Source organism: Topomyia yanbarensis, chromosome 2 (genome assembly GCF_030247195.1).
Source record: "Topomyia yanbarensis strain Yona2022 chromosome 2, ASM3024719v1, whole genome shotgun sequence".
NCBI classification, from domain to species: domain Eukaryota; kingdom Metazoa; phylum Arthropoda; class Insecta; order Diptera; family Culicidae; genus Topomyia; species Topomyia yanbarensis.
The window spans coordinates 104,642,398-104,668,021 of NC_080671.1; the positions used below are offsets into that span (position 1 = coordinate 104,642,398).

Here is a 25,624-nt window from a genome sequence, read left to right on the forward strand (position 1 = left end):
AAACTAATAGATGTACAAAAGAAACAGACTAATGATGTAGAATAGAAAAACATATGTAACATGCAATCAAACTCGTCTAAATGCAGCAAATGTTGTATATTTTTCAATAACGACAATTGCATGTTGTTAGACTTTCATCATGCTATGCTGGCCGGGAATGGATGACTCGCGTGCGTCGGTAAATTTATTTTACTCTAAATTATCCAACCCGATTTTTCCGAATGAATAGAACCAAATGCTCAGATTGATCACCAGAAGTATTAGCCACTATTCTATCATATACGTCAGTTCTGCATCCATTCCTGCATACACTAGTACGAAAAACTACGATTATCATAAAGTTACAGCTAATAGTTTTCTACTTACTCTACTTTATTAAATTAATTTAATTGGTATATGAACGATGACGAAGTCGACCGATAAATGGACACACAATGACCCCCTCCGTGAGCCCCGTCCACGAATACCACCAATAGAACAATATTTGCAAACACGGCACACAGCAAAAGTCAATCTACCTCGATCCGCCAGTCGACCACGACACCGCGCATAGACCAGTGGTTTAGCGTTGGTATGCGCAGGTGCAGAGTATGAAGCAACATATAACATAAAAAGGCGCATAAGCCCTCTCGGTCTCCTCGATGCACCACTATCGAGGCGTAATGCAATACCCATCTTAAAGCAATTGATGCTTGATGATTTTTGCAATACCGTACCCCTAAACCTTGGGGAGGGATACGGCATGTGGTTGACTTCATGACAATAATCGATTTACCTCACTCCACGAGCTTTGCGACCGACCGGTTCCGACAGCATGAAGTAACAAGTTACTTTACGCTTGTCCGTAAACTCAGGTGATTCGCATTTCTAATGCCAAAAGACCCTGACTCCTACGGTAGCAGACAAAAGGTTAAGTCGCCGGTGGGCTCTAAGCTTGCATATATGATCCTTCCACGCTTTTCTAAACTTTCTCCCTTCAACACCTTGCTCTCCCTTGAGTACTATGGCTCTAAATATTGAAAAATATACTTCACCTTCCAGTCCCTTGCTAATTAAATGCCGTAAAAACTGTTGACAAATTGACTCAATAGGTCGTTAACAAAAAAATGGTTAACAAAAAAAATAGTAAAAATAGACACGTATTCCGGCTCCCCGGCGCGTCCGAGCGCCTTAGACATTCCCCCCCCCCCCCTGCTCGACATCGCTACGGTTAGATTGCATGTGGTCCCTTTGCCCTAATCCCCCCGCAGTCACCATCTGCCAATCGTAATTATTATGACTAACGGTTCAGGGCCACCAAATACAATCAATATTTCGTATGACCTCACACGAAATAGTGAGTGAAAGAGCTACGCGTCCGTGATATACAGCAAAATTGAGTCCACACAAGAGCTTTTTCTGGAGCAAGAGCACGGGTTCCTGGCTGGTTTGTATCTCGATTCCGCGATTCAAGCTCAGACTAAACGCGTACCAGACGCAAACTCTGGCGGAAGGCCTTCCAACCCATGGTGGGGAAAGGTGTGCTCAGAAGTGTACGCGGAGAAGGCCGTCTCGTATAAGACCTTCCGGGATGACGAGTTACCCACTAGTTATCGACAGTACGAGACGTTAGACACGCAAAAGATGAAAGTTTGATGAAAGCCAAGAAACGGAGTTACTGGCACCGGTTCGTTAACGGACTAACTAGAGAAACATCAATGAACACTGATGTCTTAGCCTCTTCTCTACCACGATGAAGACCATGCGAGTCTGTAATCGATTCCGTTCATCTTCCGTTGCCGGAAACTGAAAGTTGATATTTTCTCCCCCCTTTCGTCATCGTCCACTCTCCCTTCCTTTGTTCCCCTTCGTTAATTACAATTAGTTGCCTTTAATATTCTTCTTTGCACAATATTTCATACTATATTACTACTCATAAAACAGCTATAATTGATCCCCATCATCTTAATAAAATTATATCATTCTCTCTTGTATATTTATAAAATAGTTGTAAAATTTCCTAAGATTCACTTAAAAACTATTTCAATCTGTAATCCTCTAGTTTTGAGACATTTTAAATGTAAAACGAAGAATTTGGCACCGCTTCTTTTCAAATAAACGAGTTGAACTAAAAAAACTATGTGACCAAACAAAACCAAGATTTTCTTATTTCATTGCATTACTCTCCGTGCTATCATGCCATCACATAAGATGACATGTTCTGAAAGAATTCTTTAGGTGTTGACCACCCCACATAAATCTTTCTTGTTAATTGAAAGATAGAATTTGATTTATGAAAATGGTATGTAACGAAAAGTGGTCCAATTTTAAACGCATATAATTCAGCCATCTCACGATAAATTTTCAATTTTTTTGCACATATCGCCCTGAAATACTTCTAAGAATAGATTTTTGATATCATGGCATTAAAATTTAAATAATGTACAACCTAGTCAAAATATCGCGCATTTACGCACAGAAAATACCATTTACACGCATTTACACGCTTCCCAAGTACGGTACGACAGATTTGTGTACCTGATGTCATCATCGACTATTTAAAGAACGGATTTGGCCGGAAAAGCTCAGTTGCCTATTGAACGGCAGGCGGAGCAGATCGCTGCGCTGTGTGTTTTCACAGCTGAGTTAGAAGTCCGTTACATTGGCTGTGGAGGTACGCTACCCAGTTCCGTCCAACACGCGACTGAGCTTGTCCGTTCAAACACTATGCTTTCTTTTGTGTTGTGCTCGTTTCCAGCTCACTTTTATGTACAATCTCGAACACAATTATTCGTACACAAAATGGCTTGTACATTCGAGCTCAGTTTGCAAACATGGTTAATATAGTGTCGTGGTACTAGTTGTCTCTTTCGCTCTATCCATCATCATCAGCGTTGACTCATTTTGCTTTGTGCGCTTGGGTTCAATGTTTGAGGCGAATGTATGGGTAGATATATCTGTTAGCGTTGTTATCTGTTAGCGTTGTTATCTGTTATATTTGTTAGCGAGGTTACCATATTCACAGATTTTCTGTAATGTCAGATTTTTTTCACAATTTTTGATCACAGATGGCAGATTTTTGGCATTTTGATGAAAATTTCCCAGATTTTTGGAAATATTGTGATTTTTCACAGATTTTTCGGAAATTTATCACAGATTTTTTTTTCTGTTTCAGTTATCACAGATGGTAAAAAAATATTTTTGGCCGAAACACATATTTCAATGTGGCATCTCTGTTTGTTAGCGGTTGCATGCGTAACCTGCATGATAGCAATCTGTGCTTTCGTTGCGCAAAGACGAAAACTTTGTTAGCAACAAATTTACGCGGATCGATGGAAAGCACAACGAAAATTTATTATTTACGCTCGCTCAATTCATTGATTCATTTCCACTTCACGTGATTCATTTCCACCAAGCCAATCCTATTTTGATTCTGCTTATAGATACATACTACAAAGCCTATTTATGAATGAATACAGTACCACTCGAAAAACCGTTGCAAAAACGCATCAAAGTCCATATATAAAATTGTTTTCAATTCTTGTATATTTATAGTTTCGATATATGATTAAGACCACTGCATTCGCTACATTTGTATGCGTGCTTTAGGAAAGATATAATAATGGCAAAATATAACTAGAAAGCTTGGTCTATAAATAAAATGTGATTATATTGTATAAAATTTGATTTTTCTTCACCGGTTCGGGTTTTTTACTACACATAAGTTTTTACAAATTTTAAAAGCTGATCTTGTGCTATAAAAATTTAGTTCCAGATATTAGTTCGGTCACGGTTTTCTGTCTTCTTTCTTCAGATCATCTCAAATAAGTTTAATCAGATTCGATTACCTACTACAAATGTAATGGCCTGGTAACCAAGAAGGTTTGGTTCAATATGTAACATACGATGTTGATTGGTTGTGCTGAAATTATACTTAAGAATTATATTTTATTTAATATTACTCTTAAATGTACTAAGAAAATAAATATTTTACATTAAGTAGTATAGTCCTAAGTCTACAGTTCGTGCAACCCCATAGGGCTTCCCCTTGTAGTTTTTATGTAAATGACCGCTAATATCTAGTGCGCTTTGAAAGCTCATCACTGGATACCAAGGAAAGCGTACTCTTTCGATAGTACTCTATCAGACTGTCCAAACTGGTATAAAACATTTCGTGAGCGACTTACGACACTACGAAAATCGGTTCAGCCGTCCCAAGCCTATCAAACAACCACTCAGCAGCTTCATTATTTGCAATCTATTGCTTCATCGGCAGGCACGCATCCGGGCAGAGCAGGCTTGATCTCTTTTGTGTGCTTCCAGATTTTAACATTCAATTGTATTATATATCGTTCGAATTAGGACTTACTCGTAACATTGAATATTAATTTATTTTACATTTTAAATTTGTGAAAGTGATTACTTTTAATCGTACGCTAAGCGGTTATCTTTAAGTGATTCCATTGTGTAAACGTTACGAAGCACATAACGTACAAAAGGTACTTGAACTCGATCTTTGTTTCGATGTATGACAGGAACAAAATGGACTCCAGTTATGTGATCTTCATTCTTTATGCTATTTTAGAATTGACCATGACAAACAACAATTACTACAATCATCAATCCAGTACGATGCCGGATTTGGTGGCCATTTTGGCCTGCGAAAATGCCAAACAACAGCTTCCTCGTCACTGCGGTAATCAGGGTTACAACGTTAAATACTATAACAATTGTCAGGTGAGTTTGCGGTTTCAACTGATGTTATTCCTGGTTGTTCAAAAGCACCTTTCTTTGTCTTGCTTCCACCAGACACCGTACGTTCCGCAGATGTATGGCAACTTTTACCAAAAACAACGTTTTATGCCCTACCCAAATCGCAACCAAATTCAGCCCAATCAGAGCAACCATTTCCAACAGCTGAACACTAATGTCAGCTACACAAGCGGAAACGGTGCTGCGAACAAATCACTGAACTCATCGCTGAATAGCAGCGGTTCCGACTCTGGCAAGAACACCACCTTCTACAGTGGTGGTAGTTCGAATAGCATCAACGGAAGCAATTCTAGCAACACAAGTCAGTGCAGCACTAGCAGCGGCAGCGGCACGGGAAGTGGATATAATTGTACCTACGGTACCATGCAGCCGGCCGTCGATCAGAAGGAAATGGTCGTGCTGCAAATCAGCAACCTAGACCCGTCGATCGACGAACACAAAATGCATCAGTATTTGCTTTGTCAGTTAAAATCGATCACGCCTGTGCTCTCATTGACCATTGAAAGCCCTTCGCTGGCGAAGGTCAAGGTCCCCTCGGCACAAGTGAGTTTGCACAAAACACCTCCCCCTAACTATCATGTTACTACTTTCAAATCATCTCCCTTCCTAGTTTGCCAAATTGGTGGTAGCGAATCTTCATCGTAAGAAGATCGGTCACAAGCGCATGGTCGTGTCCTACATCAAGGATCCGTCGTCGGCCGAATCTTCTGCCCTCCGTTGCCAGGTCGCTGGTCTACTGAAAGACGTTCCCTTCTACAGTCTACCGATTAACAAATTTCGCGAGCTGTTCCAATCACGGTTTAAATCCTCGATCAGCGTACTGGACCTCTATCGCATGCCGGATGTGTGCACCATTACGCTGGACAAGAACGAGGAGAAGTATATCTGCCTGCAGCCGGATGTGATTAATTCACTGCAGAGCAACCCACTGGTGGAGTCGTCGCAGCACAGTGTGCCGTACTGTATCTATCACTTCAAGCAGGAAAAGGAGAAGGGTTGGGCTGAGCAGGAAATTGAACCACTGCCCAATGTGACGATGAGCATTAGTCAGCTGCAGTCGGTTGTTTATTCGCTGCTCAAGACACACAAGGATGACATTCCGGTGGCAAGTATTCTGTTCTGCATCGAGAATGAACTGCAGATGAAGGTCGTCCCGAACGAAGCGGGTGTTCCGCTGGAGCATTTACTGTGCTGCATCAGAGGGGTGCAGATCGTGAATAACAATTTTGGCATCAAGGTGCTTACTTGGCTGGATCACGAGCTCAATTCTACAAAGGACAACGATGGTAAGTGGCTGATGATATACTGAGTAAAATTTCAGAATCCAATAAATGTAAACTTTATAAATTCGAATAGGTGTCTTTAAGGCCCGTTCAACAGCTTATGCTGCCCAAACGTTTCTTCGGCACGTATTTTTCCTAGCGCATGGTGTAACCGACTTTTCAAAATATTCAAGGCAAAAATTATGCAATCATGCATTTGACTAAAAAATAAAATGAACACATTTGTGTAGTTAGTATAGTTTGTAAAATTCATAGAGTGTCGATTAAAAAATAATTTTGGTTTACACTTCCAGTAAATATTGTTCCAATCCGAGGTTCAAAGTGTTCTATGACATATTAGGCTTCAAATAATTAACGGCATAATTAAAAGACAAACCCACATATTGTTCAACACCTGAACGCCTAAACTCAAAAAATAATATAGTTGTTATGCGGCAAGGTAGGCATTGAAAAATCAATTTATTGAATACAGTTATTTACACTGTATTGTAAATCTGTAGAGCTGGTACGGTTGTGTAAACCAGGCCCGTAGCCAGGATTTTGTTTCGGGAGGGGCTTTATATTGGGTTCACATACGCACATGGATTCTACGACGTATCTACCGATTTTGCTGTACTGGTCCACAAAACTTATATACTAAAAAACATTGCATAAGTGTAGTTACAAAATATTTGAAGTTCTTCAAATTTTTCTGAATTTTAGACTTTAAGGTTCTAAAACTAAAATAAGTCTTGTTCGAGCTGCTAGATTTTCTATGAAAGAAGGCCAAGTTTTACAATACTTGACGTCTGTAGCGGTCTGTAGTATCTCATATACCTATGGATTCGCAAAGTTTTTATTAACATTGCACAAAACATAGTTGAGCAGCTAATGATACGAACTTTATGACGTATTAGGGTTAAGTTTACAACGAATTTTGTATCATAAGAGTATAACACTAGTAAATAGTACACGCAGTATTGCATACCAATCATTCGATGACTTATCACTTCACTGAACCTGAAATAATTGTTATCAGAAGTCTTGAGTCATTTGAATACACGAGGTCGAATATTACCCCAGCTCAAAATCTTTTAAAATAATTCATTTTATTTGTTTAATAGGGTTTCAGCAGAGAATCCCTCAAATTTTATGAAACGAGCGCTAGAAAAAATTGGGGTTGAGACGGTTCAATAAGTTGACTCCGAAAAACTCAAAAATTCCCATTTAACAATAAATTGAATAACTTTCGCAATTTTAATCCGATTCAAACAAACACGTGCTTATTTTCATTGAATGTTAACAAGCTTTTAGCTTTTCTAAAAATACAATTTAATGAATTGCTTTATCGTGCCAAAATTTTGGTCAAACGCTAACTTTCTTCTACTGTAACAGCACCCACCCCAGGCAGGAACCCTATATCGCAGTAACGACGATGAAACACTAGATAGCGGACGTCTCGTCCCGCTTCTCGGGCCGCCTACGTTTTGCATGATCCTCGCTGTTGCGTTCGTTTCCTTCACCGACTTTTCGCAGGCCTAGTCGACGTGGTTATTGAAGCTCAACCTGTCGTCTCGACTCCACTTTGCTTCAGTGCACGCTTCGATGCAATCACGTGCCCTGTGACGGTGATCTGCATCCGCTGGGCCGCTTTGCAGTTGCTGTTGGTCATCACATCCACATCCGTCTTGTGGTGAGTTATCTGCAGCTTGACCGCGTTCATCCAGTTCTCGATCGCGTCTACTATCTCTGTCACCGACACCTTCACTTCATCTAGTGTCTCACCCATCACCGTTAGTGACACGTCGTCCGCGAAAGCCACGATTTCCTGGGTAGCCGCAGTGTCAAGACCCCATCAAACATCCCATTCCAAAGAGTTGTACCGAGAAGGAAGGCCCGAGGAACGTCCGCTGTGACTCGCGTTGACTTCTGCCCTTCGTTTTTCTCGTATAGTAGCACTCTACTCTGGAAGTAGCTCTTCAGGATCCGGCATGGTCATTCTGTACAGCGCTGCGGCGATGGCTTCCCAACTGGCGCTATTGAACGCATTCTTCACATGTATCGTAACTACAGCGCAGTATCGATCTTCTTCTCTAGCTTCCGTTGCCTTCTCAGCACTTATGAGCATTGTCCGAGTTAGTTCCAATGTCGATACTTCCTTACGGAATCCGAACTGCATCTTGGACAGTCCGCACTCACCCTCCGTGCGTTTCATTAGCTTGTTAAGGATAATTCTATGAGTGAATCCAGCAAACATATAGGCCTATACGAGGCTGGATCGCTCGGTGACTTCCCTGGCTTTGGCAACAACAACAGCTTCAGTACCTTCCACATTTCGAGGAAATTGCCTTGATCTAGATTTTTCTGCAGCACCATCCCGATCGTGTCCGGATATTACAGGATCAGACTTTCAGCGCCGCGTTTGGTATACCATCCGGATTGAGGTTTCATTGATATTAGTTGCATCGACGCTTATTTGAACTCTTCGTTAGACACTTGCCACTCGGCTGTGTTTGCTGTTTCTTCTTAGCCGTACGGTGTCGGTGACCAGGTAGTTGGATCGTGCTTAAGAGATCCTCAACGATTATCTTTAGCTTATCCCGGCAGATTTCAGTTGGCGTCGACGAGTCCTCATCTTCGCCATCACGACTCGGTACGCGTCCCCCAGGGATTGGCGTTTACTTCTCAGCACAGCTGCTTATAACAAACTGGCTTGCTAAGCTTGATCTCCCATTTTAAAGCGGTCCTAGCTTCTCGAAACGTCACTTGCGCTGCTCTCTCACTCTCCGATCATGCTCTCTGAGCCCGCCTTCTGGCTCTGAGGTAAGCAGAATGTAACGTACTGAGCTACTCATTAAACCAGTAAGCTGGACGCCGTCTACTGCGTGGTTCTAGTTTGCGCGGCGTTGTAACGTCACAAGTCGTCAGAATTACAGACACAGACTAGCGAAGTGTCATAAATTGCAGCCAAACGGTCTGTCAAAAAGTGCAGCCAAACGAGCATGATGGTTTTGTGAGGGGAAGTGCAAGAGGAAGCCCATGTAAAGCTTATGGGAGCTTCCGTGATGCCAGTTTACATTCATGGTTGCTAGTTTTACTGTTTTTCTCTCCGCTAGTCTGTTATATAAAATGTCTGTAGTCAGAATATTTCTTATTAGATCAACCGCATCAACGTTTTTGATTCTTCTGTCCGGCCGAAGTGACTCAACAAAGAGGTCTTTGTTGAAGGTTTTCATCTTCCTCTTTAGCTTGCTGGTCTCTCTGTGCAGTTACAGGGTTCCGTTGGTCGATGCGGTAACGAATCGCCTAGGGGTCGCTATGGGGATACGCACACTCTAGTCCATGTTCACCGTCAGTGAAGGAGTGCAGAATGTGGCGGAATTTCTCTCGGTACCGATGTTCGATTCGTGAAACAATTAGCTCCCAGTGTTGTCACGATACGAGGAGCCATTTACCTCCCCGCTTCGCCGCGATCTACTCGATGTAGTCGAGCCGGAAAGTAGGTGCCGAGGTCTACCGACAATTTTCACTACAAGGAACTATTTTCAGAAGATAGATAGAAGATCGTTTTATTTGCATACTTTGAGAATTCAATTAAAAATATTATTATTTTCAAATTTAATTAAAATATTTCGGTGGGGGTGGGGGGTTTCCCCAAACCTACTATTTCGCTGTACCTATCTCCTCGTTGGTAAGGTTAATCTGTCTGTTCACCGTTTTGTACCACGGGTCCTAACCGCATTAATGATAAATAAGTCGGCCACACAGCTAAAGCCAATAAGTGTTGGCGCCCTGTATGCGGTGAAATTTGGAGTGAGAATAGAAAATCAAGTAAAATATGCCAAAAATAATTAAACTCTTGAACTTCTAAATCGATTGTATTTCACAAGGATCGTTCTCTATTGTTAATACTATCGAACTTATAACAGTGTTATCCAATTAGTACAATGTTCCAGAGCCGGTGGGATGCGTAGGTAGTATGGGTAGGGGAGAATTACCCCCTCGAAGGTTTGGAACAAACCAAAACATAAGATTAACCACGTATGTGTCTTGCGTATAAAAATCCTTACGTTGGAAATCTTCGATGTAAAACAATTGCATATTTTTATTCAGATACAAATTTCTTTGCTATACAATTTATTTTTTTGAGAATATGGGATAATAATTAGGATTTGTTTGAAATTTGGAATTATTTTTTATATTTTTACTCATGGGAATACATTTTGACACATCTACATTAGACTGGTTCAATTTTTGACATTTAGCTCCACCAAGCTCTACTGATTCCTTTTATGGCTCTTAGTAATTGTGCAAATTTTGGTACCGATCGGTTGTGTCTACGGACACTCCAAAAATTTCAAAGTTTATATGGAAATTAGTATGGAAAATCGGTTAAAATTGAAAGTAAATTCTTAAAAAATCACCTCATCAATCAATTCATGAGAACACTATATATTGTAAGTCTGTGAAAATTCGCTGAGAAAAGTTATTAACTAAAGAAGCAGCATGACTTCAAAACAGGTGGATTTTACAATTAATCATAGCACTTTGAAATTTTTGGAGGATCCGTAGACACAACCGATCGGTACCAAAATTTACACAATTACTAAGGGTCATAAAAGGAATCAATAGAGCCTGGTGGAGCTAAAAGTCAAAAAGTGAACCAGTCTAATCTACATCTTAAAACAAGGAATTCAGATCGACCGACAAATAATATTAACGCAACTTTATGCAGACTATGGGATGCAGTTAGAAATATTTTTAAGGACAATATATACAATGTGTAATGTTTCAACATGAACAATCATTTTATTAAAAATTGGAACAAGGAGAAACAATAACTAGACAATCAGCAGACTTTTTAAAAGGAAAGCAAAAGATAAAAAGAAATTAAACTTGTAGTTTTGTAGCAAACGGAAGACCACTCTCAGGACATGAACCGGATCGCCGACTGCCCTCCTTGGATCCGCTGGGAACTCTTGGGATCACATTTGCAGGTAGCTGTTTAGCAAGTCAACCAAAAGAGAAGATATAAACACAGATAACAGACTTTTAGGCTCGATTTGAATCGTGTGTAAATACCCGCTACTGAGATTCCGAATAAATCAGACGTCTGAAACACGTTTGGCAAACCTTTGTAGATGGCGCAGTGATCAATACAATGCAGTTGGAGTGCAGCTGTTAAACACGTATAGCAAACGCAGATGGCAATAGTGCAACATGGATTTCCAACGTTTATCAATTTGAAAGTTTACACAGGGTTTTAAAGAAATTTTGTTATAGCCGAAACGTCTGTTATCTGTGATATAAATAAATTTGTGATAGCCAGCACATCTCGGACTAGAACCCGGTCGAAGGGATTCGTTTACCGGAGATCTGGCGCCACACACTTAGAAAAAATCGTGTAAATTTACGTCTCCTGACCATGACATATACAAGCATCAAAAATTACATAGCTTTACGTTTGATTTTAATTTTTCATGTTGAATTTTGCGAGTCACGTAATTTTACTCCATATAGGACGTTTGTTTAAAATGTGGAGGAGTGTAATTTTATGGCGCTGCGCATGGAACGTACATATTTAAAATTAAACAGAACACGGGTATATTTCGTCATTTTGACAATTACGGTTTGTTAGATTGTGGCAAGTGTGGAATTGCCTCAACGGAAAAATTCAGATTTTTTTGGTGTGTAGAACAGTAGGCGCACGACCCGACAACATGTTTAATGTCGCGATAGCTGTCATCGCAAGCGCAGATAACACTTTCCACCACACCAATACTAAGGAGATGCGCATTCAACGTATAATGATTGCCACCCGTAGGAAGTCACTACCTTCATCCTTCCTTTTAAACCAAGGTTGGTTGATGCCTTTGGGATTCCTAAATTTCCATTATCCCACGAAAGTTGCCAATTTTCGAGCGTCCTCTGACAAAAAATACTAAAAAAAATCGTTAAAGCCGTGCCATCTTCCACAAATATTACCTTCTAATGATTAAGTGCCCGCCTTCTCTTTACCATTCTAATCTAAGTGCCACTTTTCCAATTACCCGGAATAGTACAATGCGAAAGAACTCAAACTAATAGGAACTCCTATTAGTCCACTTATTTTCTCCAGGAAAATAAGGAGTTCTTTCCATGCTCCATCGATCGAAGCGCCTACTTGGAACTGTAACGATGTGGACATGGCCGTATAAAAGCATAAGTTTTGTGGGGAGAATGCTTAGTGCGAGTATCTTTGCTGTCAGATAAATTTGTGTATTTGAAGAACAAATATTTTTACATTATTATATTTTGATCGCGAAACGCCTATCATTTGAATGTGAATCTACGTGGAATGCTGTTGTCGCCGATAAAGGATTCTTAGTTCCATGTATTCCGATCAAAGGCCGAATCGAGTACACAGCGTTGGGCCCAGCTGCAAGATGAAATATTGTTTCTCTCGTTAATCCGTTGACGAACCGGTACCAATAACCACGTTTTTCAGTTTGCATCAAGTTTTTTATTTGCGTTTCTAAAAAGTCTTCATAGGACCTTTTCGCTTACAATTCTGAGCACTCTCTGACAATAACGGAGTGTGAAACCGTCCACGGTTGCTAGCGCCGGATATTCGTTTCGGCTGACCTTTAATCGCAGTGTAGAGAAACCAGCCAGTCAAAACGTTGGACACTTACACCAGAGGAATTTCTTATTTTGATTCGATTGTTTCGGATATAGTGGACGCGTTGCTCTTTCGATAAACGTGCTTGGCCGCGCTGGTAGGCATTCGTTTTATTTCCACTGTATTCAAGATGGTCATATTGAAATTGTCGCGAATATTACGCAGTAAGATAGATCAGTTATCAGAATGAAGACAACCCCTACGACATAGCGTGGGAGTTGAAGTCTTCTAGAACCAGCTGAGGTGCGATGTATATAGAAACAATATCAATAAATCTTTGTCTATGTTTCGGATTTAATAAGCGACATTTTCCACACCGTGCTTTATTTCTACAAGGGGCCCGTTGGTTGCAGTTTATTCCCCGCAGTACAAAAAGGCGAACAAATAGACGAGCCCTATTCAAAAGAACAAATCCGGCGAAAGGCTCGAAATGAACCCGATGGAAAATATGTTTTCTATTATTCCTCGGTTTTGCTGAACGCAATTGCTTGCATACCAGAATTTTCACTGACTGAAGCACAGGGATCTGGAAGAAGCACTTCCTATTTCGCAATTAGGGCCCTTCTCGGAGACTATACCATCAATCTCGACTTCCCGGGCGGGTACGTAGATAAAATACTTTTTCGTGCACGGTCGAGTGTTGTGTAGTTAGATCACGCGATATATCGATGATGTTAAATGGTTTGTCTTTGGCCGAACGTAGACCATCCAGGGGCCGGTTGTATTAGATATAATTAGCATAAAAAATTAGCCCTATCGGCATTATTTTTGCCATCGGAGAAATATTCAAAACGACCTCCACTATCTTCCCATTAGTCAACACTATCATGCGGGCTTCAGTACCCGCGAAAGGAAGGCTGGGAACGGAAAATCAATGCAACGGAATTCAAAAGAATGGAGTAGTTGGTACTGAGCTGTGTATTCAACAAACACATTTTCGCTGAGCCGTCAGACATACAGACCTGTTATCAAAGGGTGTTTCCAAATAGCCACCAGATATTATCAGGGAATTTAAATTTTCACTTACACACGCCATGGTTGAATTTCCGTCAGTACGGGAAGAAATCACTCCGAATCTTACTACCCACTCGGGAAAAAGGTGTTCCGCCGGCCCTGCAAGGTTCCTAATATGAATAAACTGGAAAAAATTGATTTCTAGTCATGTTTAGTATTTCAATAAACATTTCACTTCGCTAACAGAAGGCTGAATCTGACATCACTCGAAAGCAAATGATATTGTGTCCCTTGCAAAGTAATCCATTTTCGATGATTATCTGTCTATCCTGAGTGTGGGATCTGTTAGATCCCGGGGCCTCTGACTCTAGCCAAGTGTGTTCATTCGTCCTTGGATGGAGGAAACTTCTCCGATAGAGACTAAGAAAGCAGTAGTGGACGACACGACGCGCTCGGAGTTTGACATTGAAATAATTTCACCCACAAAAAACCTGTTTTAATCCACCTAGTGGTGCAATTGTGCCTTTTTAATTTGTCCAAACTACGATTCCATGGCTGGTTGTGTTCAATACAACGATGGAAATGTATATTACATATTCAGTACGATTTGCACATACATACAATGAATTGACAGCTAAGATCTTGAGATACTATGTGTCGACACTAAAACATCGCTTGAAACCAGCGGCGGATCAAAGAGAAAGATTCGGGGGGTCCGAACCCTGCCGAAAATTTTCAACTTGTTAAAAAATTTTAAACTAGTTTTAATTTTAAAGTAGCAACCCCTTATTGCATACTCCTATGTAAGCCTTTATAGGTCAAAACAAATTTTTGGCCGGGATTAGGTTGACGATTTTTAGAGCGATTGCATAACCTTCCTATATGAGAAAGGTAAAGTCCAAAAAGTCAATTTCCGGCCAATTTTTTTTTTTCGAGATTTCATCAAATCAAATCAACGTTTTATGCATTTTAAAGTCATTTGGCATCAAAAATGCAAATTCGATTTTGAAATTTTCACTTACTCCCCCCTTTGAGAATTTTTCATTTCAGTTTATATGGGAATTTGCTGTGTGGTCGCACTCTTAAACCCGTAACTCCGGAACCGGAAGTCCAATCAACAAAAAATTCAATAGCTGCCGATGGGAAGATTGTACCTTTCATTTGAGACTAAGTTTGTACAAATCGGTCCAGCCATCTCTAAGAAACAGAGGTGGAATTTTTTCCACATACACACATACACACATACATACATACATACATACACACATAACTCCGCTAGCGTATGACGGATCCCAATAGTAGCATGTCTGTAATAACATACGTACATGGAACTATTGAGATCCAGAGCTACAGGTCCAAAGCCCTGGTAAAGGAGGATGGTTGTGATGATCCGGGCCGAGATCACCACGTAAAGCAAGGTAGGGCATAACCCCAATTCCAAGGCGTGAAGCGACCCGTGCCGAGGGATGAGTGATCGAGGGGGTGAAAAAGATGCTCGATCGTTAACGGAGCCTGTGGGGTACCTGGGCAACCCCCACAGTAAGCGTCCCTTACCACGCTAATGCGGAGCTCTGGCGTGGCGGACATATATTTCTCGCGCTACTCGTGGGAATTTTCATGGAGCAAAATAAAAATAAAAATAAACAGACGGAGGTGCCAAACCCCTTCGCAAGAGGTGGTTTGGCGAGGTCTCCCCCCCGTGGGGAGAGTAGTGGAACGATGAGTGCTGTACTCGAAAGCACCAGTGACCCCCCAGCAGCGGTAGGCAATACCCCTACCAATGCATCGGAGGGGCCAATAGCTGCGATGCGCAAAGTAGCGAAGCAACTCGATGCTATAATCGACTTCGCTAGCGCAAAGCAGAACATAGCCAAGGAGTTGAAGTTGAGCCTTCTGGAGCTCCGGAAAGCTGTTCGTGTCGCAAGACAGGAACAGCAGGCATATGTTGAGAGAGTGGAATGTCGGGAGAGGCCCGACAGAGAAACCCAGACAGTGGCCTCCAATAGGGAGGAAAGAGAGAAGGTTAATAGAGGTTCACAGACAGTGGCCTTTACCTTCTATGGAGCAGCCACGTCGATCGGAGCGGCGACCGAGTTCCCCTCGAAGGGAAAGGGAAAGGGCAATCGCAAGACGGCATCGAATGCGAAGCGCCCTAGGAAGTCGCCAGGAGAGGGTGCCAAAACCGACACCACTCGGCGTGCAACCGTCAAGGTCAAACGCCGCCTGGGTGAGGTAAGCGAGGGCGAGAGTGACCTCGCTGTTGAGAGCGATGGTACCAGCAACCCGGCACGACCGGGGCAGGGGGGCTCAAACCCCTGGACGCTGGTTACCAAGAAAAAGCCGGCACCGAAACCGGAGGTACCGCGGCCTGCGAGGAAGGCCAAGGACAGAGGCGAAGCCTTGTGGTTAAAAACCGACAAGGACAAATACGCCGATGTCCTTAAATCGATGAAAGCGGCCGAAAGCCTCTCGGCCCTTGGGCAGGATGTGCGTAGCGTAAGACGCACCAACACGGGAGAGATGCTCCTGGTGTTGAAGCGAGGCGCACAATCAAGTGCAATATACAAGGCCTTGGCCCAAGAGGTCCTTGGTGAGGGCGCCCAAATCAGGTCGCTAGGTGCGGAAACAACTCTCCAGTGCAAACACTTGGACGAGTTCGCGACCGCAGAAGACGTCGCCGCAGCCGTCAAGGAGCAATGCGGCGTCACAATCGAGCGGGCCTCTGTGCGATTGAGGGACGGACCCTCTGGCACCCAAGTAGCCTACCTCAGGCTACTGAATGCGGATGCCAAAAAGGTAACCGAGAAAGGGAAGCTGAAGATCGGCTGGTCGGTATGCCCTATTAGTATACCCCAGCCGCCTTCAGTGGACAGGTGCTATCGGTGCCTAGAATCCGGCCATAAAGCTTACGAATGCAAAGGCCTAGACAGGAGTAAGCTATGTCGTCGATGCGGCGAGGAGGGGCATAAAGAGCGGGGGTGCACTAAGGCATATAAGTGCCTTATCTGCACCTCTAAGAAGCAAGCCCATAAACATGCTATGGGCGGACCTTCGTGTCCCTTCGGCGAGTTAAATAAGAAGAAGCCGTGAGAGTCACACAGCTAAATCTTAACCATTGTGCAGCAGCCCAACAGCTGCTGTGGCAGTCGGTCTCGGAGTCGAGGACAGATGTCGCCCTATTATCAGACCCGTACAGCATCCCTGCCGGCAACGGCAATTGGGTGTCGGACGGGTCTGGAATGGTGGCAATCTGTACAACGGGAAGGTTCCCGGTTCAAGAGGTAATACACCCCTCCGCCGAGGGTGTGGCGATTGCCAAGATCAATGGTGTGTTCTATTGCAGCTGCTACGCCCCACCAAGGTGGCCAATAGAACAGTTCTACCAGATGATCGACAGGCTCTCGTCGGACCTCGTGGGCCGGAAACCGGTAGTAATAGCGGGAGACTTCAACGCTTGGGCAGTGGAGTGGGGCAGCCGCTGTACAAATAGCAGGGGTCAAGCGCTAATGGAAGCGTTTGCGAAACTCGATACTGTGCTAGCTAATGATGGCTCCGCTAGTACATTCCGTAGAAACGGAGTGGAGGCGTGGATTGATTTGACCTTTGCCAGCCCGAGTCTGGCTCCAGGCATGGAATGGAGGGTAGACGAAGGCTACACCCATAGTGATCATTTAGCAATCCGCTTTAAGATCAACTATGGTGTGCAGCATCCGAGGGCGGGAGATCCCTGTCAGGTACGCGGGTGGAAGTCCAATCACTTCGACAGCGAAGCTTTCACCGCGGCCCTGGGACTGGAGGCCAACACCGACAGTCTAAGCGGGGATGCGCTGGTAGCTGTTCTATCACGCGCGTGCGACGCCACTATGCCGAGAAAAACACTGCCAAGAAACGGTAGATGCCCGGTATACTGGTGGAGTGCCGAGATTGCAGCTCTACGGTCAGCCTGTCTCAGAGCTAGACGTAGGATGCAAAGAGCTCGCACCGAGGATGCAAGAGAGAACCGCCGTGAAGTGTTTCGAGCTGCGAAATTAGCCCTTAACAAGGCTATTAAAAGCAGCAAGAGAGCGTGTTTCGACAACCTGTGTGAGAGTGCCAACGCGAATCCGTGGGGTGACGCCTACCGGATTGTGATGGCCAAGACCAAAGGGGGCTCCTCACCCCCAGAACGGTCTCCGGACCGGTTGGCAACGATTATCGAAGTACTCTTCCCGTCTCGAGCCACAAGCCCCTGGCCACCTGCACTACGAGACAGTGCGGGCACGGTCGAAATGGTGGCTCCAGTGACGAACGAAGAACTACTCGCAGTGGCTAAATCCCTAGCAATGAACAAAGCTCCAGGGCCGGATGGAGTTCCGAACAACGCTCTCAAGGCAGCGATCATAGCGAACCCGAACATGTTCAGGCTAGCTATGCAGAGATGCCTTGACGAGTGCCGTTTCCCCGATAGATGGAAAAGGCAGAAACTGGTGCTGTTGCCGAAGCCCGGGAAGCCGCCAAGCGACCCATCGGCGTACAGACCAATCTGTCTGATAGACACGACTGGCAAACTGCTTGAGAGGATCATCCTCAACAGGCTCACCCCGTACGCGGAAGGTACGGACGGTCTGTCAAGCAACCAGTTTGGCTTTCGGAAGGGTAAGTCCACAGTGGACGCTCTCAACTCAGTGATAAATACTGCCGAGATAGCGATCCAACGAAAAAGGCGAGGTATTCGATACTGTGCGTTAGTGACACTTGACGTGAAGAACGCATTCAACAGCGCAAGCTGGGATGCCATCGCGCTCTCGTTACACCGGCTTAGCCTACCGGTGGGTCTGTACCGGATCCTGGAAAGTTACTTCCAAAACCGCGTACTGCTATACGAGACCGATGCCGGTCAGAAAAGGGTTCCGATTACCGCCGGAGTCCCGCAGGGCTCGATCCTAGGCCCGGTGCTATGGAACCTCATGTATGACGGGGTTCTGAGACTGAAGTTCCCTCCTGGGGTCAAGATCGTCGGCTTTGCCGACGACGTAACCTTGGAGGTCTACGGGGAGTCAATTCCTGAGGTAGAACTAACCGCAGAACACGCGATTAGCACGGTGGAGGAATGGATGAGCGCGAGAGGCCTGGAGCTCGCTCATCATAAGACGGAGGTAGTTATCGTCAACAACCGCAAGTCGGCACAACATGCAGTTATCCATGTGGGAGAAGTCGCGATCACTTCACAGCGAAGTCTGAAGTCTCTCGGAGTCATTATAGACGACAAGCTGACCTTCGGCAGCCATGTCGACTATACGTGCAAGAGAGCGTCGACTGCTGTTGCGGCACTATCGAGAATGATGTCCAACAGCTCAAAGGTGTGCGCCAGTAGACGTAGGTTACTGGCAGGCGTTGCCGTATCTATCCTCAGGTACGGCGGCCCGTCATGGTCAAGAGCACTGAGGGTAACCAGTTACCTACAGAAACTGGAGAGCACCTACCGCGTGATGTGCCTCAGAGTGATATCTGCCTACCGCACGGTATCACACGATGCATCCTGCGTGATAGCGAGCATGATGCCAGTCGGGCTGGTCATTCGGGAAGATGAGGAGTGCTTTGAGCTACGTGGAAATAGGGGAGCCCGCGAGCGCACCAGGGTGACCTCGGTCGCCAGATGGCAGCGTGAGTGGGACAACTCCTCGAAAGGTAGGTGGACCCACCGGCTGATACCTAGCATATCGAGCTGGGTGGGAAGACCCCATGGGGAAGTTCACTTCCACCTGACACAATTCCTGTCAGGCCATGGCTGTTTCCGTCAGTACCTCCACAGGTTCGGGCACGCGGAGGTCCCAGTCTGCCCGGACTGCCCAGGTGTAGATGAAACTGCCGAACACATACTGTTCGTATGTCATCGGTTCGACGTCGAAAGAAGAGCAATGCTTGACGTCTGTGGCTGGGACACAACCCCGGATACCCTTATCCAGCGGATGTGTCAAACGGTGGAGAAGTGGAACGCAGTCTCGGCTGCTACCATCCAGATTGCCAGTAGGCTACAGGTAATCTGGCGAACCGAGCAACAGACGGCGGGCACGGCTAACTAGTGATTGGTTAGCTGGAGCGAAAAAGGCCAAGCGCAAAATAAGAGAGTGAATGGTCTGTTCATGCCGAGGTAGGTTGGCGCAGCGAATGGCAACCGCGTAAGGGGTAAACCCAGCCACCCCGAAGCAAGACAGAAGAGTGAGTGTATAGGCGTATAAGTGGACTGCCTCATGCCAAGACGGGAGGGTCGTAGCGTAGTATGTTGGAACTAAGCTATCGATGCCTCATGGCGTGGCAGAGGAGTGAAAGGGTGAGCATCCAAGTCAGTCTCACACTGCATGTTAAGGGTGAGCATAAAAGTCAGCCTCACAGGTTGGTAGCAAGCAAGGAATGAAAAAGGTGAGCACAAAAGTCAGCCTCGCATGGTATGTCAGAAGTGGGGCCTAAGAAAAATGTCCCACATGGGATGCCAGAGGGAGTGACAAAGGTACAATAGAGTGGCACGATTGAGAGTGAATCAGGTGATAGGGTGAGCACCCAAGTCAGCCTCACATGTATGGGTAGGGCGAGCACAAAAGTAAGCCTAGCAAGGAATGAGTAAGGTGAGCACACAAGTCAGCCTCGCATGGAACGTAAAAGGTGAGCACAAAAGTCAGCCTCATGTGGGAGTGTTTGAGAGCGAATCAAAGTGTGATTGAGAGAGCACCCAAGTAAGCCTCATACAGGATGTATGATCGCGCGAGTGAGAGTGAATGAGTACACTTAGTACAGCCATCCCCCCAGAAGTAATACCGAGAGGTAGTTCCTGGGAGGAATGATGGCGGAGCCCAATGGAGTTTAGTCGGTATTAATGGCTGGTCACCATTCGAGTCCGACACGCCCCCAGTGCACCCCGTGTGGTAGATTGGACCCTACCGTTAGCACGTGTACTGGGCTAGGACATAAAGGTCTTCTCCATTGTAAAAAAAAAAAAAAAAAAAAAAAAAATACATACACACACAGACATTTTCCGATCTCGACGAACTAGGTCGAATGGCATATGATATTCGGCCCTCCGGGCCTGGATCAGATTGACGATATTTAGAGCGATTGTATAATCTTTCTATATGAGAAAGGCAATAAAACAGTTATAGCAGTTTGATTTTGTACTTCCTTTATGTGCGCGAGATACATAGTGACAATTTCCAAATTACCAGTTTGTTCAAAGTTTCGAGTGGGTAATTACCCTCAGGATATCTTCAAAGAGGTAGTATTACTCATACTACCCACGTCATCCTCCGGCCCTGGGTGTGATCCTAGCTCTACGGGGCAAAATCTACAAAAAATACTCCCTTTTGCATTTTGGGATCATAGGTGGATAAAAACAAGTTTTTTCCTTATTCCAGATGCCTCTTCGGTGAACCTGCGCTACATGCCGAAAAGCCCGAGCAACGACTTCCTGCAGCAAATTTCACGGGAAGTCGTAGAGCTGATCAAAATGTCGCCGAAGTCAACGATGAAATTCACACGCTTCATTCCAGCCTATCACAACCACTTCGGAAAGCAGTGCCGCGTGGCCGACTATGGCTACACCCGGTTGATCGAACTGTTCGAGGCCCTCTCGCCGGTGGTGCAGGTGATGGGCGATGGTGAAAACCGTCAGATAACTCTCACCCATCGTACCCAGATTCGGCGGTTTACCAGTGATTTGCTGAAAATTCTTCGTGGTCAGCTAAACAAATCGATTATGCTCTCGCAGCTGCCAATTATTTTCTCACAGGTCCAGAATAGAATATTTGACGTGACGGACTATGGAGTTTGCGATATCTTCGACATCATCGATGGGTTGGTTTACAACAATTCTATTGTTACCAAGGTGTACAACGAGACGGATGTGCTGATATCGATTGTGAAACGGAAGCAAACACCTTTGGAGCTGGAGAAAACCTGCATCTTTGCCGGGGAGGTTGTGGAGCTGTTCAAGAATGCGCCCCAGTATTCGATACTGTTCAAAAAGTTTGTTCGCTCCTATCACTATCATTTCGGGTACCAGTGCCGCCTTAGTGATTATGGACTGATGAAGTTAGCGGATCTGCTGGAAGCTATCTCTGGGGTCGTTGAGGTAATGAACCATAGTTTACTAAATAGAAAAGTGTTGATGTTTTTTTTTATTCTCAGATGGAGCAAAGTAACGATGAAGATCGTAAAATATTTCTCAATAACAGAATTGCGATACGGATTTTCGCAGAACAAGTGCAGGACATCATAAAACATTTTAACGGGAACAGCGTGTCGATGATCCGTTTGAGTGAAATACTCAATTACCACAAGAACAAATACGGCTATCAGCTACAGCCGTGCTGTCTGGGGTATTCTAATATGTACGACGCCATAAAGGCACTTCCATATATGGAAATCTTCGAATCCAGCAACGATTATATTGTTATTTCGCATATGGAAGACCCAGCTTTTCGCCTTCGGTCCTACGCTGCCTGCCTTTGCATTGTGGACTCACACAAGGACCGTTTACCGATTGTCGATTTTCTCCGAAGCTATATGACTAAATTTAAAGAAAGCCTATCCGAGAAACAGATTTACGATATGAAGCACGCCATAACGGTAGGTCGATCGATGATTGATTTTCCCAAAGGGTCATTATTAATCCTAATCTCTTTGCATGTTTTCCTTTACTGATTTCGCCGGTTTGCAGATTGAACTAGATAAGGGAAGCCAAACTGTGACGTTGTCATCGATGATGAAGTTTATCGTTCGCATCATACAGGTGCTCAAGCAGCGAAGTCCGATCAATCTGTTGGATTTGAAGCATGCCCTGAATATGTCCCTCTGCACATGTTTCGAGTTTGGTGAGTAGTAGGCGTGTATGAGAGAGAAGAAGCAAATAATTACCTATTTTGCATTTTTCCTCCTGAGATCGATTAGGTGCGGGTGATATTGCTTTCCGCAGCAGCTTATGTATTTTCTTCAATGACGTAAACAAGGAGTGTATTATAAGCTTTATGTTGGGTGATTTTTTTGTCATTTGATTGTCGGTTCAGTTAGAATATCCATAATAATTTCTAGTCACAAGTAGTAATAATAATAAACAAAAGTGTGAATAGCTAGAATTGAGTAGACTGCAAGCAGAGCTCGCTCAGAAAATTTTCATTTGTATCTATTCCAACTTGAATCACCGCCAAACAGACTTAATTTGTCAAAGTTATTTGCATTAGTAGTAGGCTGGCTCCATCTGCTCCTTATCATTGGTGTTGAATTGACTCTAGTAATACCACTGCCTAAATTCACTTTTCGATTTTTTATTTTCTCAGGCTATCCCAACATTTCCACGCTCATCGGCGCTTTCCCGGACATATTCACCGTTAGCAACAATTACGTTCACGAGAGAGCCGATGTTGAACTGAATCGCGACTGCATTTGTAAGAGCACCAACAGGAAACCATTAATTACTAGCCATGACTTTACAGCCTAAATCTTTCATTTCAGTGAGCAAAGCTTGCTACTCCTGCGAGGAAAAGTTTTCCCCCGCGGCAGGAGTGATGTCTTTACCCGCCAACATCCCCACCCCCGCGAGCAGTAAAATGCTCGTTGACGAAAATAAATGTTCCTCCGTTTCGATGACTAACGATTTTAGAAATTTATTCTACAGTCGCCAGGAAGCGATTGCCCAGCATCAATTACACCACCACCAACAACAACATCAACAGAAACCCCTCCAACCCTTACAACCGACACAGCAGATGAACCACCAACCGCCGGTTCCGTTTTATCCGAACAACCGCTTCAGCAGTCCGATGTTGAATGGCAGTTATAACCTGGCCGGAGTGCCATCCTCCTCGGTTTCCTCTACGGCAATGACCGCCAACTTGATGACTAATCATAATCAGACGCTGATTATGAAGAACCACAATAAGGAAAACCTTTACTACGGGTACAGTGGAATGCAGCTCGAACAGCAGACTCAACAGTATCAACAGCTGTTGCAGCAGCAGCATCAGCAACAATCCGCAAACTCACAGACCAAATTCGCTGCGATGACCGCGAATGTGTGTAGTGTTGCTGCAAATATTTCAACTGTGACCGCGAATCCAGCGAGAGAAGGCCCCGATCAGACCGCAATGGTCAGTAGCAGCTCAACGGCGGCAGTGTCCACGACTGGCGGTGTCCTGCAAAATTCTACGAGCAAACTGTACGAACGCAGACAACAGCAGTCAACGGTTTTACAATATCTCAATTGTAACAGTTTCGGATGCGGACTATTGTCGGAGTTTTACGAGCCACCGAAGCCGGACACACCGCCATCACGGGTGAGTTGTTTTTTTTTATTTAGATCGCCCCTAAGAGCCATATAAAAGCTATAGTACGATGGTGTCAGAGCTGCAACCGAAATGACGTTGGAATATTCTTCAGGTCGTCAATTCAAAAGTAGTAAATTTTATGTGTTGCTGCAACAGGTGAATACCTATATTATTTCACAAATGAGCGACCGAACATGCTTCGTAAACAAGCTTCAAATATATTAGAATGTAAAAATCGGATATGGACTTGAAGTAGAATAGAAGTTCTTCGTCCTTCGATGTGAGTTGTTTAAAAACCTATAGTATAACAAAGATCTATCCGATTCATGCAAAGTACTTTATACTAAAGATATATAAACTTTTCATCTCAAGCATAACGTTATACGGATTTTCCTGCGAACGAATTGTGTATTTTGTGTTTACGTGTTTACGTTAGATTCCTACTTTGAGAAGAAGTGAGGCATTGAAAATTAATCCGAAGAAATAGGTCGGAATATTAAAATATAATATTTCTAACTCTGGTTTAACTTGATGAAAACTAATTCTGTTTAGTCTTCCTGAAAGGAATTTGGGACGAGTTGAAAATGGGATATGCCTTTTTGATTTGAAATCAATACATTGAAAAATATTCATATTTTTTTTTATTCAAATCGTTTATTTGATAAGGCACGTTGCGTTAGCTTAAAGGTGCCAATTTTGTTTTGTTTTACATTTTAAATTGCTTAAAACTAGGGGATTACATATTGATTTTTTTTAAAATGAAACTAATGCGATTTTATAGCTATCTTATATATCTACACAAGGGGATAATATTGTTTTCGTAAGATTAGGGGGGTCATTTAGTTTTTGTGGCAATATGGTTTGACATTTTTATCAGTGAGATTATTGGAGCAAATAATGTTTAATTAAGGGGGACAATTTTTTACGACTAACTTAAAACTAGGCATAACTAGAGGGCATGATTGAATTTTGTAAAGATTCGTAATTATAGTTATTTTTGTGGGTAGTAGAGTCGGGCAATTTCAACGAGATTATATAATATAATAGTTAAAACTAGAAGAGACAAGAAGAGCTAAATGCTTCGTGATGATATTGGGGGGGTAGGGGTGTTACTTCTGGGTATAAGAGTCAGGGGAGGGAGGGTAGACAAAGATGGCAGGGAGAGAAAATTATTTCAGTTTCAGGCATCGTGAGATCAACGGATGGATTACAAACTCGGGTGGCCTTCATCAGGGGAATCATGTACTGGGACGCCGGGTGGTCCTCCTCAAGATGGCAGGGGTTTTTCCAGACGATTTCGTAGTACGGCTCAGATGTGGATCGGCTACATTTCGAGTTAAGCGTGTTATGTTCGTGCCGTAGGTCCCGTGTTTGTTGGCTCATTCGATACAGATGCTTTGATACAGGTGGAAGAGAGTTCTGAGAATGATAAGGAAAATAAGAAGGGGCAGTTAGACTTGTATGTTGATGGTTTTGAGGAACGTGTATATAAGGGACATATAGAGGACATCGCGGCTTGCCAGCATATCTCGAACCGGGACGTTGGTTGGTCTTCCTCGGGCCCGCAGGGTATCCATTAGCCGAGACCTAGCGGAACTGTACTCGGTGCACGCCCAGACAATGTGCTCGATGTCGTGATAGCCGTCGCCACAAGCGCAGATACCACTATCCACGAGCCCAATACGCCGGAGATGTGCATCCAG

General features: G+C 44.0%; 1 protein-coding gene across 2 annotated transcripts in view; it reads left to right on the plus strand.

Annotated features, from left to right (window-relative positions):
- The first annotated feature begins 4,211 nt into the window (after positions 1 to 4,211).
- The window catches only part of LOC131679068 (meiosis regulator and mRNA stability factor 1), a 41,342-nt gene continuing 19,929 nt past the window's right edge, over positions 4,212 to 25,624 (plus strand). The window contains exons 1-9 of one of the 2 annotated variants that reach the window (XM_058959622.1): positions 4,212 to 4,505; positions 4,565 to 4,716; positions 4,789 to 5,295; positions 5,363 to 6,038; positions 21,015 to 21,730; positions 21,787 to 22,227; positions 22,319 to 22,472; positions 22,935 to 23,042; positions 23,110 to 23,930. In XM_058959622.1, coding sequence (XP_058815605.1) covers positions 4,573 to 4,716; positions 4,789 to 5,295; positions 5,363 to 6,038; positions 21,015 to 21,730; positions 21,787 to 22,227; positions 22,319 to 22,472; positions 22,935 to 23,042; positions 23,110 to 23,930 — 3,567 coding nt within the window. In that variant the 5' untranslated portion in view covers positions 4,212 to 4,505; positions 4,565 to 4,572. The remainder of the gene's footprint in view (positions 4,506 to 4,564; positions 4,717 to 4,788; positions 5,296 to 5,362; positions 6,039 to 21,014; positions 21,731 to 21,786; positions 22,228 to 22,318; positions 22,473 to 22,934; positions 23,043 to 23,109; positions 23,931 to 25,624) is intronic. The other variant, XM_058959621.1, reaches the window with a different exon arrangement.